General features: G+C 33.5%; 1 protein-coding gene across 1 annotated transcript in view; it reads right to left on the reverse strand.

Annotated features, from left to right (window-relative positions):
• LOC149807836 (receptor-type tyrosine-protein phosphatase epsilon-like) overlaps positions 1-18,216 on the reverse strand; it is a 58,100-nt gene extending 39,884 nt beyond the window's left edge. The window contains exons 1-3 of the mRNA XM_089960803.1: positions 18,102-18,216; positions 9,121-9,218; positions 8,701-8,919 (exon numbers count right to left, since the gene is read on the reverse strand). Coding sequence (XP_089816929.1) covers positions 8,701-8,919; positions 9,121-9,208 — 307 coding nt within the window. The 5' untranslated portion in view covers positions 9,209-9,218; positions 18,102-18,216. The remainder of the gene's footprint in view (positions 1-8,700; positions 8,920-9,120; positions 9,219-18,101) is intronic.
• Positions 18,217-18,958: the final 742 nt, after the last annotated feature.

Below are 18,958 nucleotides of genomic sequence, written 5' to 3' on the forward strand. Positions count from 1 at the left end.
GACCACAGATTGATGACCAGATGAAAAGTTAAACTGATAAATCCACAACGCGCATATAGTTGTCTATAACCTTCTAATGTTTTATATTATTGGTGCCTTATGTGCTTCCGTACACAAAATATTTAAGACTGTACAATTAAGGTTTACAGCGTACCATCGATATGATGGAATCTCATTGATACGACGAGGATGCTTGTTACCTACGAGTATGCTATCGCTGTGAAGTCTTAGAGAGAGAAGTCTAGTTGATACTGATTTAACTGCAATGACTCTTTCTTACTTCATACGCAAAATTGCTTGCAATTTTTTAATAATTGCAATCAAAGTCATGTTTCATTACTGCAAAATATTGGATAGAATAATAGGCCTTGAATGTTCTGAAGTTAGCTGTGAAGTCCCGTCCACGTACGCCAAGTGTACGCGGCCCAAGGAGCCATTGTTGTCATCAGGTCCACGCTTATTATTATGCTTATCTAAACTGTAAATTGTAGATCAGGGCCCTGAAGGTACTAGACCCCAGGCAACCATATTGCTCGTCTTGTCCTTAGGCCGGACGTGCTTCGAGGATATTAATTAATTAATTAAGCCAATCCGACTTCCAACAATTCTTCTGTTATCAAGCCCAGTCTAATCCAAAGGACGCTAATATTCGTAGATTTGGTTAATGTGAGCAGCATTTACATAAGATGTCCAGTCTACAGTGATTCTTTATTTATCTGAATTTACTAACTAACAACTGATATCCTAAATTTAGTTAGGATAAATAATTATCTAAGTAAGCATAAGCAAGTTTGCTATTTATATTCTATTCTCCTGTGACGAAAAATATATGTAACGGATTAAAATATCCTTCCCTGCGATATTAACTAAGGGCTTATGATATAGGACTGGTGGAGTTTCCATAAGTGGATGTCATTCTGACTCTATCACTAATCATATATCCTTGATATATGTTGAATATTTATAAAAGTCATGGTGTCTCATCTTTGCTTGAGATTGCAAACCTGTTATATGAACGAAAGTTTAATGGGCATTTGTAAGTAATCAAACTATTACAGACACATCGTGTGAACATATGTGAACTGGAAGACATATACATCTGATACACTGCAATAAAGACAAGATTATCTATGTACCTAATATATATATATATATATATATATATATATATATATATATATATATATATATATATATATATATATATATATATATATCAGAGAAAACACAGTATATTTTAACAAACGTATGTGATTATCTTAATAAGTGTAACTCTTAGCGCACTTAATAATGTTATATACGTTTTTGCTTTCAATTTCAGATTATGCATGGATTTTATAAGTTCGGAACAACGATATTTCCAGAGGTCCGTGACCTAGATAAAGATCCTTTATCTCCTGAGTTTTATAGCTACTTGCATTTAAACAATTTGTTATTAATACTGTTATTATATCATATTGAATTTTCTGATTTTTCATTTCTCTTAGCAGCAGCATTCCTGAGGGGAAAACCATTGTCCTTAACACAAATCTAGGTAAATAGGTTTACCTACAAATACTACTACTGCTACTACTACTACTACTACTAGTACTACTACTACTACTACTAATAATAATAATATAATCTATAATCGTGATAAAATGTGCTATGTATGATGTTGTTTGCTAAAAGATAGTAGCCACCAATGCCAAACTGCTGCCCTCAGTCCTCAAGAAAAATCACAGGACAACATAAATATACATAATATAAGAAGTATATCAAATACCTGAACTAACGACAGTATATAAAGTAGGCCACTCGAAAAAGGCATATAAAAATACTCACAGTGCATATGAAAAGTAATTCAGATAGATTTAACACAGGACATGTTAATAAATAGGTAAATACATAAACAAATCTAATAAATAAAATGCTATGACCTGTTCCATATGTGCAAACTAGATAGACGTCTTGATGAAGATAAATTTTAAACATATGCCAATAAAAATAGATTTCCAGAGTTCCAAAAAGATTTAGCATTCTCCAGGTGTAACATTATTGATAATGTACTGGTGTTTGTCCGTCTGAAGAAGAATAAGCAAAAGAAGAAAACTGAATTAACCTAGTTGGTCGGCGTCCGTCTCAGTGCGTTAGACCAGTCCAAATACTTGATGAAGAAAGGTATATTACAATCAGTTGAAAAAGATAACAGCCTTATTATTAAACTAAAAATAACTAATCTAGATAGCTTGTGCATCTGCGTTAAGACATAAGGTATAGCGATATGTAAGGAAGACTCAAAGCTACATGACACTAGTGTCCATGTAAAAGACAACGTGTTTCACATTCCATAGAAGAATAAGATAGCTGTTGGATTTTATAAGGACGAACCAACCGGTACACCGCACACACAGAGAGAAAGACAGAGACAGAGAGACAGAAACAGAGACCGAGGAGGTTTTTATGTTAATGTCAGAACTATATTTATTAAATGCAGATAAAGATTGAACGAAAGTAAGGCAAATAAATAAAAGAAGGTGTACTTATAAACAATTTGAAATTATATATGTATGAATATTGTACATTCAATTACATTGCAGATCACAAAGCATTGAAGTTAACCAGGTCATACAATCATAAAATGAGCAAGGTTTCTTATAGTTTTAACGATATAAACAAAATTTTAGTGGTTGACTTAAACACCTTACCAGACGTTTTCTGCATTACACTGCACTTAAATGAAGACTTACGTCCTTTCAAAACTTTTGCCTTTTTTCTGATTAAAAAAGTCTATGTTATTTCACACACACACACACACACACACACACGACATAACACGGGTTTCATTAAACCCTCTTTTTCTATGTTGTTTTCTCTTTATTGATGAAGAAGACAATAAAGAGGTGATTATTCTAACACATTTGATTACCGAGTTATTCGTGTCAAAGATATTCAAACAATATATACAACAAATGCTAGTCCAGTTATTTTTAAGTTTATGTCATTGAAAATCTCGCAGTCATCAATTCGATATCAAGTATTGATCCATTTGTTACATAGCAACTATTAACTCAAATAAGTTTTATTTGTTATTTTCTGGATATGTAACTAACACTTTTAAGTGTTGGTAAAGAGCTTCTATTGTAAGTTTTGTTCCACAGAAATATGGATTGACGATAACATGTAATTTTTAAAAAAAGTAGTTCAGTTCAGTCTGTGTAACCATAATCGTTCCAAAATTCGTTCAGTGAAATACATTAATACGTAGGTACACGCCGTAATTCCATCATACAGGCTGATGATGTAGAAAATTATTAAAAGTGTGCCAAACAAATTCAATGCATTTAATTGATACATGAAATATAATTCACTTGAAATTGATTGTTTCGAATGTTCACATGCCTATGTGAGACAAAATAAGTTTCCTTCTGTGAGTATGAACATTTTCTTTTCTTTAAGCCATGATGTCCTTTAGTTAGTTTATGGCCGCTATCACGGGATGCATTTTCAAACGTATTCATTAAATCGATGATATTCAATGCATGTTGCCATAATTGTAAATTCTTGGAGTATTCTTGATTTGCAGACAATATATTGTCATTGATATTTGTTCTATTACTGAATTGTATATCGTGTCACGATTCCTTACACAACTTTTTCTGGACAACATCAAACACCTTTAAAACCTTTTCATGGAAAGTGCACGATAAATCCAAGTTGTATTAGCTGATATGCTGACGATACCGCCCTTAGGAATGTCGTCATAGAAGAAAGTACCATATTACTAAACGTCTAGTTAACATAATACACAGAGATGATTCAGACATATCATATTTGAAACTCTTACTTTCCTGATAGTAGTCATGGCTTTAGCATCCTTGAGTACATTGTGTAAAGGCCAGCAATCCGATTAACAATGACAACTTTCTTAGTTTATCATTGCTAATATCTTCTTCAGTCCTGCCAACTGTAACCAAATTAGATAACCGAAAGACGTGCATTTCATGACAATATTCACTTAATCTACTTTAACACATACGATGAAGCATTGTACCTACATTTTTTTACCAATGAATTTTTAAAATATTCATTGACCTTCAGATTAATCAATGAAATTCGAGTTATGCACACCGCCGCATTCAGTGACACTTTGAATGTTTCCAGCGTTGGCTTGGAACGGTATTAACTGTATCAGAACACAACACAGCTTATGATTGCGTAGTCTACTCTAGTGTTAAAGTGTTTCCGTCGGTTGTGAATGTTTGTTCCAAATCCTTTATATCTTTATTTGATCATTGTGTCCTTCTCAACAATTTTAAGTTGCACCACACAAATATTTACATCCTGCTCAATATCAGCAAATTATTTTGTATCTGGTTTAGTGTAGAGTGCTAAACCTCAGCGTGTAATGTTATAACAGCTCACACTGGAACACTGTTAAATGCAAAAGAAGATCCATTCGACATTCATTTCAAATGATATGTGTCAAATTATATCAGCTATATTTTGATCTATAAACAACTACTTCATATACTGAAGCATAATGTGTTTGTTTCTGTTGTTATGTGAATATACTTAATTTATCCTTTTTACCTTGTCACTTCAAACTGCAATATCTACTTAATTAATTGTACTATATTCGATTGTGCTTTTGATATATAACTTCGTAACCATCTGATTGATTGCAATATTCCATTCTCTCCACAAGGGAAATATTTCTATATGTGTCTGTGTAATTGTTCTATATTACCTCTAAGTTGTAACAAATGTCAAATATGTAACGTATTCGCTGATCATATCGTACAGACCATGAATTACGTTTCCATGAGTACTGTTCTGTTGGGTTTTTTTAAACATTGTTTTGCTTTAAAACACTGTTTATACCACGGAGAGGTTTTGTTGTTAATCTGCTTCTCAAAAGGCCACATTTAGAACCTGGGATATATCTCAATTATTCAGGATGTTAAAGAAGGCGGTACTGAATAAACTATTCATAAAGTGGAAACGCAACTACCTGCGGTGAACAAAGTGACAAACACGTGGTACACTGGCAAGGAGACGGGCAAAACTGCATTCCGCAATCGAAAACCATGATTACGTTGAAGATGATCAGATGGACCCTGTCATTCAAGAGATTCAATCAGAATAGGAGAGCTAACCATATATGCTTTGATATAAATACTGACTAAACAGAATTATCACATAGATTTGTCTGGTCACCAGCATTATAAATGCCCAAGAAAAGTCGTTAAGGAAAAAACAAGACGTGCGGTTGCATGCAGTGTGTTATATGCGAAGCAATGTCTCATAAATGGTTTACAATAAAAATCCATTCTGATTGCTTTGTTTGCTTAAGATTATAAAATGGTTTACTTTGGTGATGATGATGACGTTTTTATGTGAACGTCTTATATTCCATCTGAGCTGTTACCTTTACATAACGTTCTTATATTTGATTTAATTACTAAGTTAACATGAAAGTTTAACATTACACATGGACGGGAACCGTTATAACAGTGTGTGATCCTAGTAGGGCCGGGCGTAATACAGACTACATAGAACATTAGTCTACCTTCTTAATGCAGTACTACAAACTTTCCATTTCTCCTGTTCATAAGGACCAAAACAGTTACAGTTTTAGTAATCATCTGCTAGCCTTATATTAAGACACTAGTATATGCATTATAAATGGAATAATTAAAGACCATTGATAAGAGAGCCAGTTTTCCTGCGTCACAAAAAATGGTAAAAGTACAATTAGTTATATTTTAACTACCGAGAATAATTTCTACTTTATTCAATATGTCAGATTACATAGATTTTCAGATGCTTCAAATCATTGTCCTTTGTACATCTCGTTCAAATCCACAATTAATCTTCATAAGTGTATGAATTGTAGAATGCTACAACGTAAATTTAATCCAGAATTTTAAAACCAGTTTTGCTTGCTGATATACAACGGGCCATTGGATAATTATAGGAACACGTGACTTATAGTAACACGGGACTCAAAGCAATCCAATCGAAGAAAAAGCTGAAGCATTTACGCTGTTTGTGCAATCATGTGTCAATAACTTTAACACGCTCTGGGGCTTTTTGGGTTGTTTACTATGGCTTCTTCAAAGATAACACCTTTATCTCTTTCTGTTTTATTAATGACCTGAAACTTACATAACAATAACCTACGAGGCTGGTATCATTTAAGAAGAAATGACTTTATATATTGTATTATTTGCTGATGTTACGGTGACATTTTCAAAGATGGCCATTGGTTTAAAAACATTATTAGATAAATTACATACTGAAGAAGGTGAAATATATTTGCAAACATTAATAAAACATAGTTGCGATTGATAGCAAACACGTTAGCCGAATATACCATTTTTTTAAATCCATAGATGTCTTTGCAAACATTCTGGATAATTTTAATCATTTAAGACATGTTTTTATCAGCAGAGAATGATTTCAATGACCTTCTGGTTTCAAAGCAAAGAACATTCTTCTAAGTAATATTAACCGTGTCCAGTAAATATAGATATATGATTTATTTTACTATTTGTTTATCTCAGATTAGTTATTATTGAAATTAGGGAATTTAGCATAGCAGAAAATATACCAAAGTTATGTAAAAACGTTTAGAAATGGTTAATAGATGCTATTCTTTGTATCAGCCATATGTACGTATTTAGAAAGTTGGGATGACATCCACTTTATGTATATAGATATGCGCGCATCACAAAGTGGGTTCTAACTGCTTAAAATTAACCAGAACGCAGTTCTCAAAAGTTCGTACCAATTAGTGCTTTCCGATTGCGAAAGAAACAATTATAAATCTGATTTTCTAATGTGATAAAGTTGGTATTGATTTCAAGCTGTTTGAAAAAGACTTGTAATCCAGATATTGCTTTCTTTCTATCGCTTTTTTTTTACCAACGACAAAACATATTTCATTCAGACTGTGTTCAACAAAAGCTTCAGACATTTGTATAAACATGAAAGATCTCCAACACTCTTTAATATCGTAGAATAATTGCTAATTCCAGTCATATAAAGGTTTTATGCAACTTTGGGGTTTCGCCACGTATGTTAAATATCGGAATTGGTAGCCTTGCAGGTAACGAACGGCAGAAAAGGAAATGTTAACTTCATGAAAGTAATGAGGTCGAATACGAGTACCGTTTTGAAATAATCTGTCCTCTATACCTATCACTTAGAAAATCTTCTAATTATGTGTACTATTGTCACAAACTAAGCATGTAAGAAATATAGTTACTTATAAATGAATATTTAACAACTGTAAATTACGTAGGTAAACTTGTATGTAACGCATTGAAACAAGGATTATCTTATCTCGCCATCTAGTTCTCTCTCTCTCTACTTCTCTCTCTCTCTCTCTCTACTTCTCTCTCTATCGTTATCTATTTAGTTCAATATATTCAATATTGTTACGTGTTTAGACTCGAATAAACAGTAACACAGAAAGAGTGAAAACAACAAGCTTTTTAAAATTAACAAATAATTTATTTTCCTGGAAAAATTCTGTACAAATAAAAATAGGAAATCTTACGGTTTCAATAATCAAATCCAAAACTAATCTAAGAATAATCCACAAATCAAATTGGAAAAGTCCAATTAATAAATGTTCTAATAATTTCAATTTCGAATCCTGATGGAAAATCAAAGATGGATGACGATGACGTATGCTGTAGTCAGTACTGTGCTTATCTACAGTTCCTTGTAGAAATACAAATAATGACACTCCGATGTTGGAAATCTAAATTAAATTTGTAAGCAACGTCTTTCCAAAATTTCTGTGTGAGCACTCCTCAAAACATTTCCAGAGAAAGAACAATTAATTCTTTTGAAATCCAACTGATCTGAAGAAAATTAGAACTATACATATGGCTACAACAAAATAACTTGACATCAGTGTAAAAAGTCAAAAACTGAGAAATCTCTCTCAAAGCATCTCTATTAAAACTAACAAATGCCGTAATGGAAAAACAGGAATTGCGAAATCGAAGGAGGGCGGATCACGTGCTCGTGTGTATGTCACGTACACCAAAAATGACCCTGACGACAACCAATTGTCTTACTCCGAGAAAAAAAAAGTTGTTTACATCTTAAATGTAATCCCGTCATGACCTTGAAAACAATAAATCATTTTAAAATAAAATATAACTTGTTTATGAAAGTAGTTACAAGTTCTGAAACAAGGTCAGAATTTAGATCAACAACTGGTGTTTATAAACTAACAGCCAAGGTCAAACAATTTGGTGAAAAAGTATCATCTCTAGTGAATAAAGTTACATTATAATAGCATATAATAGAACAAAAAAAAACTTAAAAACGACAAACAATTAAATTAAACATGAACATAAATTAAATCAGATATACGTAACAATATGGTTTGCGATTCATTTAAATACATTTGGTAGTTAAAAGTCTTTGATAGCGTTTGAGCCATTTTGAAATTCATTGGAACGAAGTAGAGTGAAATAAACATTTAATCAGAATTGTATTATTTCTTCAATTGTTACTTGTTCTATACAAATGTGAAACAAACATTTAACTCTATGTTCGTTGTACCAAGAGTGGCAACATACATACATACATACATACTGAAAAAAAAAGAAATGGAGACCTATGATACGTGTTTTCTAATTGCTCTGTATTTTACAAAATCTAATCGATATCATACAAATACAGTAGTAATCTTACTTATAAGCTGGTAAATCCTGACGAACTTGATAAAGAAGAGTCCGTTGAGATTCACTGTCCACCAAGCGGATGTCTGCCAATCCTTCGTATGACTGCAGGTCTTGTCACGATACAAGTCTGTTGATCTTTTGCCATCTACCCCAAGTGATGCATTAAACATAAATCCATCCTCTACATAGGTGGAAGATTGATTTGCCTGTTTATTCAGTGCCACATTTTCTGAAGCAAAACCGATCATAATAGCAGTTAAAAGTGGCTTGGATAACACTTTGTTTTAATGGGACACACACATGGACAAAAATTAAACTTTTATGTATTAAGCAAATTTAGCAATTTTTCGAGTGTAACTTTGTGCAAAGCAGTAACATTTCTAAACAATACTACAAAAATCAGTATTATAATGTTTTGTATTCATTGTACCTCCATATGGTTCGTACAGGCATCTGACGATCGCTGATTGGCAGATTGCCAGAAAAAGAAGGTAGCTCGTAAAAGCAGGCCTCTTCATGGATGGAATCCTACAATGTATGAATAAAATAGTGAATTATACCTCATAACGTAACAAATAATTAAATGATTTAAGTTAGAAAATGAAAATGTCAGAGGAACTTACACTGTTATGAATTAATCTAAAATAATACTAAAATATGTCCACAAATTATGTCAAAACAAATCGAGTGTTCGGAATTAATTCTAGGTCCTGAATGTGCTGATGATCCACTAGCCATGAATGTGCTAAAGTACCAACAGTCTTGATATGTCACAATGGCATTGTCCAAAACTCATTTAAACGAATTCACAATAATCCCGAACTGTTACATTATCCTATTCAAATGAGCACTTTGTAGTTCCTATAATTAATCCAAACAAACGGTTGCTCTCCTTGTATCTAAACACATCATTAAGTACATCTGCGGACTAATATTAAAACAAATACCTGGGAAATTGTAATGCATTAATTGTCAATCTCTTCGACCTTATATATACCCGAATGGTTCTAAAATACAATATGTCTCTTTTCGATCTGTGTGGCAATAATTTATGAAGACATATTTCACAATACCTCAGAGCGCAACATAGTATATATTAAATGGTAAGTATCGATGTTTTGACTTTTTTAAGTATGGATAAGGTATTCAAATAGGTAAGCACATATATCGAATTTGGCTACATCAGCTGTAACCGTCCATTAGAAAAGGTTGTTTTATCAACTGTTTAAACAAGTGGTTTCCCATTAGAACTTGGACTGACAGGAATCAAAGTAAATTTGTTAGAAATAATGAAAAAAGACAGATTTTAAATGTTTGGTCTTTTGACTCAATGATATAGATAACAACCATGGCCTATCTGGGGATCCAGAACAACAATACAGACAGGCTACGTCTGGCTATCATAACCCTCCCAGATAAATCCATGTCTGACATCCTTAGCACTCTATTCCTTTACTCGCAACTAAGATATCTTTTGTAACCACAAGCAGTTTTGCAAGTCAGACATGATAAACAAACTTTCTTTGGAGGTAACAACGACTACTACAGCGTGGTGCAAAGCACCAACACAACCACGGCTTATCTCTAGATAGTGACGTTGTAAGCCACCAAATGCTGGGAAGGCAGCATAAATGAACAAGTACATGTTAAAGAAGCCAAATATTTACATGAGGATGCTGCACTATTACATGATGGTTCTCAAACAAAGCGAAACCGTACGGAGAAAAACATAAAAAACCCAACAAAAAAACGCCAAATGTCATGGTTATCGTGATTGAGGACGTGTCTGCCAGTCCCAATTATAGGCGTGACCCTAATCAACAAGGTTATCGTGGCTGTCAAATATATAACCAATCAGCATTACGCCCAGCGTCACCACGTAATTCATAAAAGGTTTGCTCTAATCCTAGATAAGCGGACTAAGGAGGAAAAAATCCTCCACCATTCGGTATGTAATAATGTTGCATATCAAAAATTGTGTGGATGATGATACCTACCTATTGAATATGTTTTCCTGCTAATGGATGAGCAGATAAATATACTCAATGGCCAGTTCGAATCCCTTACGTATTAGTTAACAATTGTTCCCATTTGTTGTGCATGAAACGATGGACAAACCAGACGATTCCATGATTGTAGCGTCACTGTATAGGAGCCCCCATCGCCATGATCATTTTCCGATGCGCATGAGAAAAACGTATTATGTTTGCGAGCTCCTCAATACACACCTTTGATACGCTTTTGACTACGTAAAGATCATCGACCTAACCGCTACCATCAAATCTGACGGCATGGATAAAGTGCTTCCCGCATTGACATACATTTTCAGTTTGCAATAATGCATTTTATACTCGACGACTTCGCCTTGATGACGGAAGTAGGCCATGCTTACCACAGTGACGTTGCTCTCACGCGGATGGCCATGATCTGTCGCTACGCAAAGAAACAGTGATATTAAAGATTTCCGAGACGTTCTTTTAGCGAATGACGTGGTCTCCTTTGATATGTGACCCTCTGAGTTCTGGCTGCAAAGAACTATGCCAAGATGCTCATATGGAGAAAACCCCTGGTTTTCTGCCACTTCTGCCTTATATGATCCAAGTGAGAGCCAAACAAATCATCCTACCGCAGTAACACGGATAAATAACATATTTCTCAATGCCTTGTGTACTCATTACTACTTCAGATTATTTTGCTTTGATTTCGTTGTTGCTTTATAAAACCTAAACAACTTCAAAGTGCAATGCTATTAAAATAAAATGTCAATATCGATGATAAAATAAGCATGAATTATAGGGTACGTGTTAAAACACATTTACGATGTATCGAAAGTTGTTAGTAATTAAATCTTACTTGCAACGTGACGACTTTCTTCAAATCGAGCACATCCGTCGCAACGCATTTTATTAATAAATATATTTCGCAGAGGTTTCATATACAAATACTACATTTTATTATTATTATTATTATTATTACTATTATTATTATTATTATTATTATTATTGTTGTTGTTGTTGTTATTGTTGCCGCTGTTATTATTATTATTATTATTGTTATTATTATTATTATTATTATTATTATTATTATTATTATTATTAGTAGTAGTAGTAGTAGTAGTAGTATCGTTCGTAACAGTGGCTGTATCATTATATACATAACTGCCTCAGAAACCACATCGGGATTCATCACATAATTAATCAAAAAAACATGATGGGAGTTAACTCTTCAAACGTTTACGTTATTGGATGCGGCTTATTGCCTTCCCTGAGAGAGGGATTGCGCACGAGAGAGAGAGAGAGAGAGAGAGAGAGAGAGAGAGATAGACCAATATATGGAAATACAGGTGTAAAAAACATACATAAGGACAGACTGGGAAATAATGTAGTCGATAATTGATATCGGCAATGTGGCAATAAAAGTGGTATTTTCATAGCGGCATTACAATTTATCCCCGTTTGAAATATTTCAATATCTCATCACAACTAGGCAATGAATCTTTATCGTTCGTTTATCTTGCCTGGCAGTTACAAATCTATATAATTTGTATCGATTAGCATTACGGGCGAGAATGTAAAGAAAACAAATGAAAGAGCACAAGAATATCACCGTATTGTACAAAAGCTCATACAATTAGTTTGTGCTATTTTTAAAGTTTTGAAGGTAAGCGTAAACACTGCTAGATAATGCAATAAAATTAATATTGCGCATAATTTTAGTCGTGTGTGACAAGATGCGCTCTTTATTTTCTAACAAAAAGTAAATGCCCGCACATCATTATAAAAACTGAAAACCCAGACCTCGATATAAAAACCGAGAATAATGTTTTAGCATGTCACATGCTACGAAATAGTCCTCCGAATTCCCTGGACGTCAAAGAAAACAGAAATAGAAAAATCAAGAAAACAAAAGTAATTTAGATAAAAGACCCATTCTTTCCAAGATATAAAAAATAAGTAACTTCTAAGAAAAGATTGACATTTGGTAAAAAAAAAATAATATTGAAATTCATTGCGATTCCTATATTAGGAGGATAAAATAAACGAAAGATAAACTACCAAATTTCTCGATTTATTATTATTGTTATTATTATTGCGATTTACGTGGTTCGTATTGTGGCATGTTCAGCAATATTGTGGTATAACACGGTGCAAAATAGTTTTCGTGGGTAACCAGCTCGGGTATATTTGATAGTAAACTCAAAACAAAACTTAAAAAGCCCACACTCTATGTGCGTGTATAATGGCATGTTGGATTGTAAATAAACGCATCGGAGTCACCCCATTTCGGTTATATGCTTTACAATGGCATAGATGTGTAGTACATGTATAAATTTGTTCTCGTACTCTCCATCCACCCCTCCAAAAAGTTTAATTGTATCTTTATTTTTTACTTTTCGAACGGTTATGTCCCTAATTTTTCAAGTATGCATTTTATACCATTAAGTATTAAAATGTCGTTTATTATTTTAATGTAAAATTTGTTGTTTTTATAAATCTTTTTTTTTACAAGTTTAATTTATGAATCATGATGTATAACTATGTAATTTGTATCCTATCGTTCCATCTAATTTAAATATCTGAGGGACGTATTCTTTCAAATTGACTTTGAAATATACCGCTTTAAAACTTTATTAATTTTTTATGCAAGAAGGGAGACCAGACTTTTTGGGATCATCTGTTTTATTTAACACGGGTAAAATAACATTCCCACGGATTAGTTCAATAATAAAGGGTTTAAGGGAACACAAAAACTTCGGAATTAGCATCCCTTCTGGCCTGAAGTTAGGTAGATTGCTCGGCTAGGAATACAATTAAACATATATTTAAAAGAAAACACACACATTTAACCGTATTGCACAGTTAAAAAATAATTGTTCCTGGTTGAAGCGGGGGGAAAGAAAGAGTGGAGGGACGAGTGTGTGGTGTCATGCTCTGTGGCCCAGACCACGCAAAGAAGGAATGTGTGTGTGATTTTTCAAATCTCATCAGCTCTGACCGCGTTTTAACGGTATTACTACTGCCAAAATTCTGAACCAAGCAGAGTAGAAGGCAAAGATGACGTTTGATAAGATGGTGTTTTGTCATCTGAGCACAATCGAGAAAATTATTTTGAGAATTATGAGTAATTGGCTATACACTTTGACATGGAGTGCCTTCCGCATGCACAACGACCTCGGCGAGAGCACGACACTAGAAGCCCAGTTGCCCTTCAGCAGCTTTTAGAACAATTTGAATGTCTGTGGGATGAGTGATTGACACAAAAAAGCCATTTGATTTGAACGCAGTACCGCCGCCAGAAGCGCATATCCTCAGACACTTGAAGAGAGAGTGGTTGTTGCAATTACTTTCGTCGGCCATTTTACACCAATATTCTTTTTCAAGATTTGCTAAATTTCGAGTCAGTTTCTTAATATTAGCAGTTACAGAATGAATTATAATATAATATTTTGAGCATATTTAATCTCCGCTAAATTCTGTTACGAGTTCGAAATTGTAGTGTGATTCTTAGTCTGGGCCATAACGTTAATACAATATTCTGAATTAGAATTTCGTCTCATGTGGATTTCATATCAATTTCAGCACATTTGTATCACATTTAGTCTCGATCTCGTTAATGTAATTCTAGCTCGCTTTAGACTTAGCTACGTTTGGGAATGTTAATATCATTTAAGTTTCATATAAAAAAATTCTAAAAGAAAAAAATAAGGAATGTAAGTGCACAAAGTTTACATTCTTTTAATAAAGATATAATTGCAGCAGACACTGTGAATACTGAACATCATTTCCAGTAGTTGTAATGAGACATCTGTATTACTAAAATGGTTCTTCCTTCATCTATATAATCTTATTGCAGTAACTACTCGTGTCCATCGTAAATATTTCCATGCTAAGGAAATTGGCGCCCCTAATGTGTTCTGTCATCAGCCCAAAATGTTAAATTGCCATTAGACACCATAACGGCCAAGAGTGTTAATGGTATGGATATTTGTGACATTAATTTCCAATAGAATCCACACGACCCACAATTTGAAACCTATGGAAATCTTTAGAATTGAATTTCCCTTGCGTCTTTAGGGCCAAATTATCAAAATCGTAGCAAAATATTACATTCAAATTGCTGTTCCCATACATGTTTCTTCTACTACCACTATATATAATCCTTCGTTCCTGGCAAACGTTCATGTAATGCTTTTTCATGTACTTGGCTTCGCAGATGACAGGGTGCTTATGGAAGTATGTGAAGTCTAACTTAATCAGCAATGCACCATTGTTGAAGTATTTAATATGTATGCATTTATAAAAAAGAACTTCCTGGTCAACTAATTATTTTCAAACATGAGCTCTATACCATACACAGTTCTGAGTTTCGGTGGTTATGCTGATCTCCCCCATCTCTGTCTGTCTGTATGTCTGTCTTTCTCCCTCTCTCTGTCTGTCTATCTATATGTCTGCCTGTCTGTCCGTCTGTCTGTCTGCCTTTATGTCTCTCTCTATATGTAACTCACTTGGTAAAAAGTGGAACTAGTAATTCAAGGGTCGCAGGTTTAATGCATGGTCACGCCAGCACATATCGGCTGCCTCAGTGTGTCATTAGGAAAGGCACTTAAGTCCTATTTCCGATACATGATATTCAAATATGTTTAGAAATAGCCATAGGTCGTAGTTGTGTTAATCCAGAATATCATTTTAATGCCTCGCAATATAAAAAGAATAATACCTAAATCAAGCTGAATAATTATGGTTGTTGTAAGTACTCATTACTTTTCAATTTTGTTTAAGTGACAGTTATCAAACAATCCGTCCAAGTGCACTAATTGAAACATCATGTCGGGTTATTGTCATTGATTATTTGACCATACACATTCTATAACCCTCTCTCATCAAACATGTTTCTTAGCCATTTGTGACCAGTGCGAAAATACATCATGTTTTAAGATAAGAAGGAATACATGCAAAACAAAGTGAGAAAGGAAAGACGATAAAACTATATTACTAAATATATAGATAGTCAGACAGCTATACATATATAAAAATAGATATATAACAAAAATGACAGTCAATGTATGTTAAATAAACAATAAACAAAATGGATTTATAACAAAGAAGGACAGTCGATGTATGTTAAAATCCAAGAGACACAAAATAGGATATAAACCCAAAACGATAATATGTATTTGTACAAATATTAGAAAACTGCTGATAAATAGTCACCTTAGAAGAAATAAAAACAATACAGAGATTGCAAGATTCACTAATTTGGTTTCCTCTTAGATTTTAGTCTCTATTCCCTGTTAAAGACATACCACAGAAGTGACGTAAAACAATACTAAACTAGTATCTATGATGATACGTGCACTATTATGTGTACCTTTAAGACGATCTCGTCATGGTTTTGGTCTTAGTTTTAAGTGCATATATCCTAACGCTTTATATATGAATCATATCATAATTTGAGATGTACAAATTATTCATTAATTTTCGAACAGACAAGAAACTATTATTAACACAAAACGGGTCAACGCATTTGTATATTGATTTGCATCACCGATACAAACATTTGCACAATTTTGACATCAAATAATACACATTTTGATAAGACACTAAGTGTTCTTAACACGGACATCAGAGTTCTACCAATAAAACTATTTAGAGAAAACGTCAAATTAAATTAAATATGACAGTGCAGCGTCAAGTAGACGAGCTTCCATGATTTGTATGTACAAAAACTTTAAATCAGATTGCCAAAGGTTAGGAGAGTTTTGTTCATTTGTTATAAGTTAGACATATCAATGGTAAATTTTTAAAAAGTAATGATTGGTGGTATGTTTTCAAAATAGCTTCAAACAAATGTAAAACAATTGAAACCCCTTCGTCATCTGGAGCAGGAAGTCGTTAATTATAGAGCAGAAGATGATGAGGAACGATGGAAATATAACTGAACTCCGAATGAATATTGTATTGTTAAAACCCCTTTCACAGGGCCGAGTTACTCATTAGGCACACTACTTACGTCCTTAGAGCACCGGCCCAACAGAGGCACCAACAGAAAGTTCAAGTTAACCTTTTATATCTTATTTTTAGTTTGAATATTGTTTTTTGCTGTTGTTTAGTTTCACATGTAGGGTTTGGTTGGGCACCATACTAGTTTTTCAGTGTTTATGGTCATGGAAGGCCTTATTTCGGCCGCTGCCTCTCGCGACTGAGAACGTTTTATTCTAGTATTAACAGTCACACCGTTCATCAAAAACATAAATTGTGAATTTGCTTCATCACTGGTCGTTATATGTTCATGCAATCTCATAGCGGCCCATCTGAAGCTATTATATGCTCAAATTATACACTCGTTAAGTACTTGAAGTTTGATAGCTCAGTGTTTCAGGGTCCTTAGGCATTAAATTGATGAAATCCTGACCGACTAATGCACTCATGTACATACATATATCTGACCTCACTTAGTGCATATAAGTAATATAGCATATGCGTCACTGAGCTATCACTTTGAATAACGGTTTAGTTTGCATTTACAGAAATGAAAGCTAATAAAAGAAATAAATAATTGAAATAAAATTTTAACATTTGTAAATCTGCTGCAGTCTTTACTGTTTTAAACGTTTTTCGTTGATCACAAACAAAACTGTATTCTAACTATTATATTTTAAGAGAAAAGCTCATACTGTTGACTAGAAGGCCATTCTTAAAGGGTTTCAACAGTCTATGTAGAGGATGTTATCTAAATATCAAAGTGTCTGTCCTCGAGTGGCTGAATGGTGTAAGGAACTCGGCTGCTATATATATATATATATATATATATATATATATATATATATATATATATATCATATCGTGTGCTGCCAAATGGCGTTAAACCCCACAAAGCCAAGGATCAAAATGATCGACATGCATAGTACCGTGGGTAAAGAAAACGGAATCATTACACGGCAGCAGTTTGTCACATGTGTACTTAAATTTGTCTCTGTTTGCATCACACTTGTTGACTTTAAGCATTAGAGAACAGTCTGAATAGATAGCAACTGACCATATTCCCTGACACGAACCGCTGAGAATCCACTAACATCGTAACATTATTGACACAATCAAGGGTACGGAGAAAAAGCAATTTCATCATCTTAGTAAAGAGTAATATAATAATATATTGACTTAATACTTGTCTTCATAAAGGTAAAATGAATATATATATATATATATATATATATATATATATATATATATATATATATATATATATATATATATATATATAACCTCAAAACTGTCAATTACTCCCAAAATGTTATACAACCGAATCATTAATAATCGATACTCAACAAATAAGCACACTAGTCAAATTTCATGATGAATATTGATCGTAACACGTATATCGTAAAAAAAAATTAGTATATGATCAGCTTACCGCACACTGCCATGAATTTGGTACACGTTAAATAACAATGTCACATCACTCTGGTCTGTGTTACGCCATGCAATGCGATTGACTTTACTAAACCTTAACTTCCTGGTCGATACAATCCTACTAAGCGATTGGCGTAAGAGGAAATACATTTACAATTTTCATCAATGGAGACTCCACTGATCTTAATTTTACTTGGCCTGCGTACATTTTGTTTGGTATATACGTTATCTAAGATATTGGCTCGAATCTAGTTGGTGAATGTATCAAAATGTGCCATCTTGAATAAGCGTGATTCGAGTTCAATATGTCAACTGGAAAAATACAGAGTTTTGTAATTTCAAAATGTGATCGAACAAAAGTAGAATAATGCATGGCCCCTCACATCGATTAAAATTTAAAGATTCACAAGTGTGGTCAATTTTCCATGGAAAGATATAAACGAATAAAGCATTGGGAAGCCACTTACGTTTATTTAGATTGATCATAATACAGTTTAAAACAGGTAAATTTGTACGTGTTTCGTTCCGTGTTGCCAAAAAGAACGAGTAACCCATAAGGGATACGTCTTGGCCGAATACATACGCCATATCAAACGAATTCTTTCCACGACACAGAAGAAACCACGGATGCGGATTAGTATTTATTAAATACACATTCCTCACGCTTTCTAAATATGTTCAGTTTTACTGTATGACTGATTTTCAATACGAAATAAGACTTACAGAAATATATACGCTCGTACGTCAAAAAAGAAATCATTTTTGGTTTTATCTGGGTGTATGATATGGAAATACGGATTGAACAGCGGTATCAAACGCCAGATCTGGCAATTAAGAATAAATGGGTATGTACTAACT

This window comes from Sinohyriopsis cumingii, chromosome 1 (genome assembly GCF_028554795.1).
Source record: "Sinohyriopsis cumingii isolate HCF-2022 chromosome 1, ASM2855479v2, whole genome shotgun sequence".
In the NCBI taxonomy this organism is placed as follows: Eukaryota; Metazoa; Mollusca; class Bivalvia; order Unionida; family Unionidae; genus Sinohyriopsis; species Sinohyriopsis cumingii.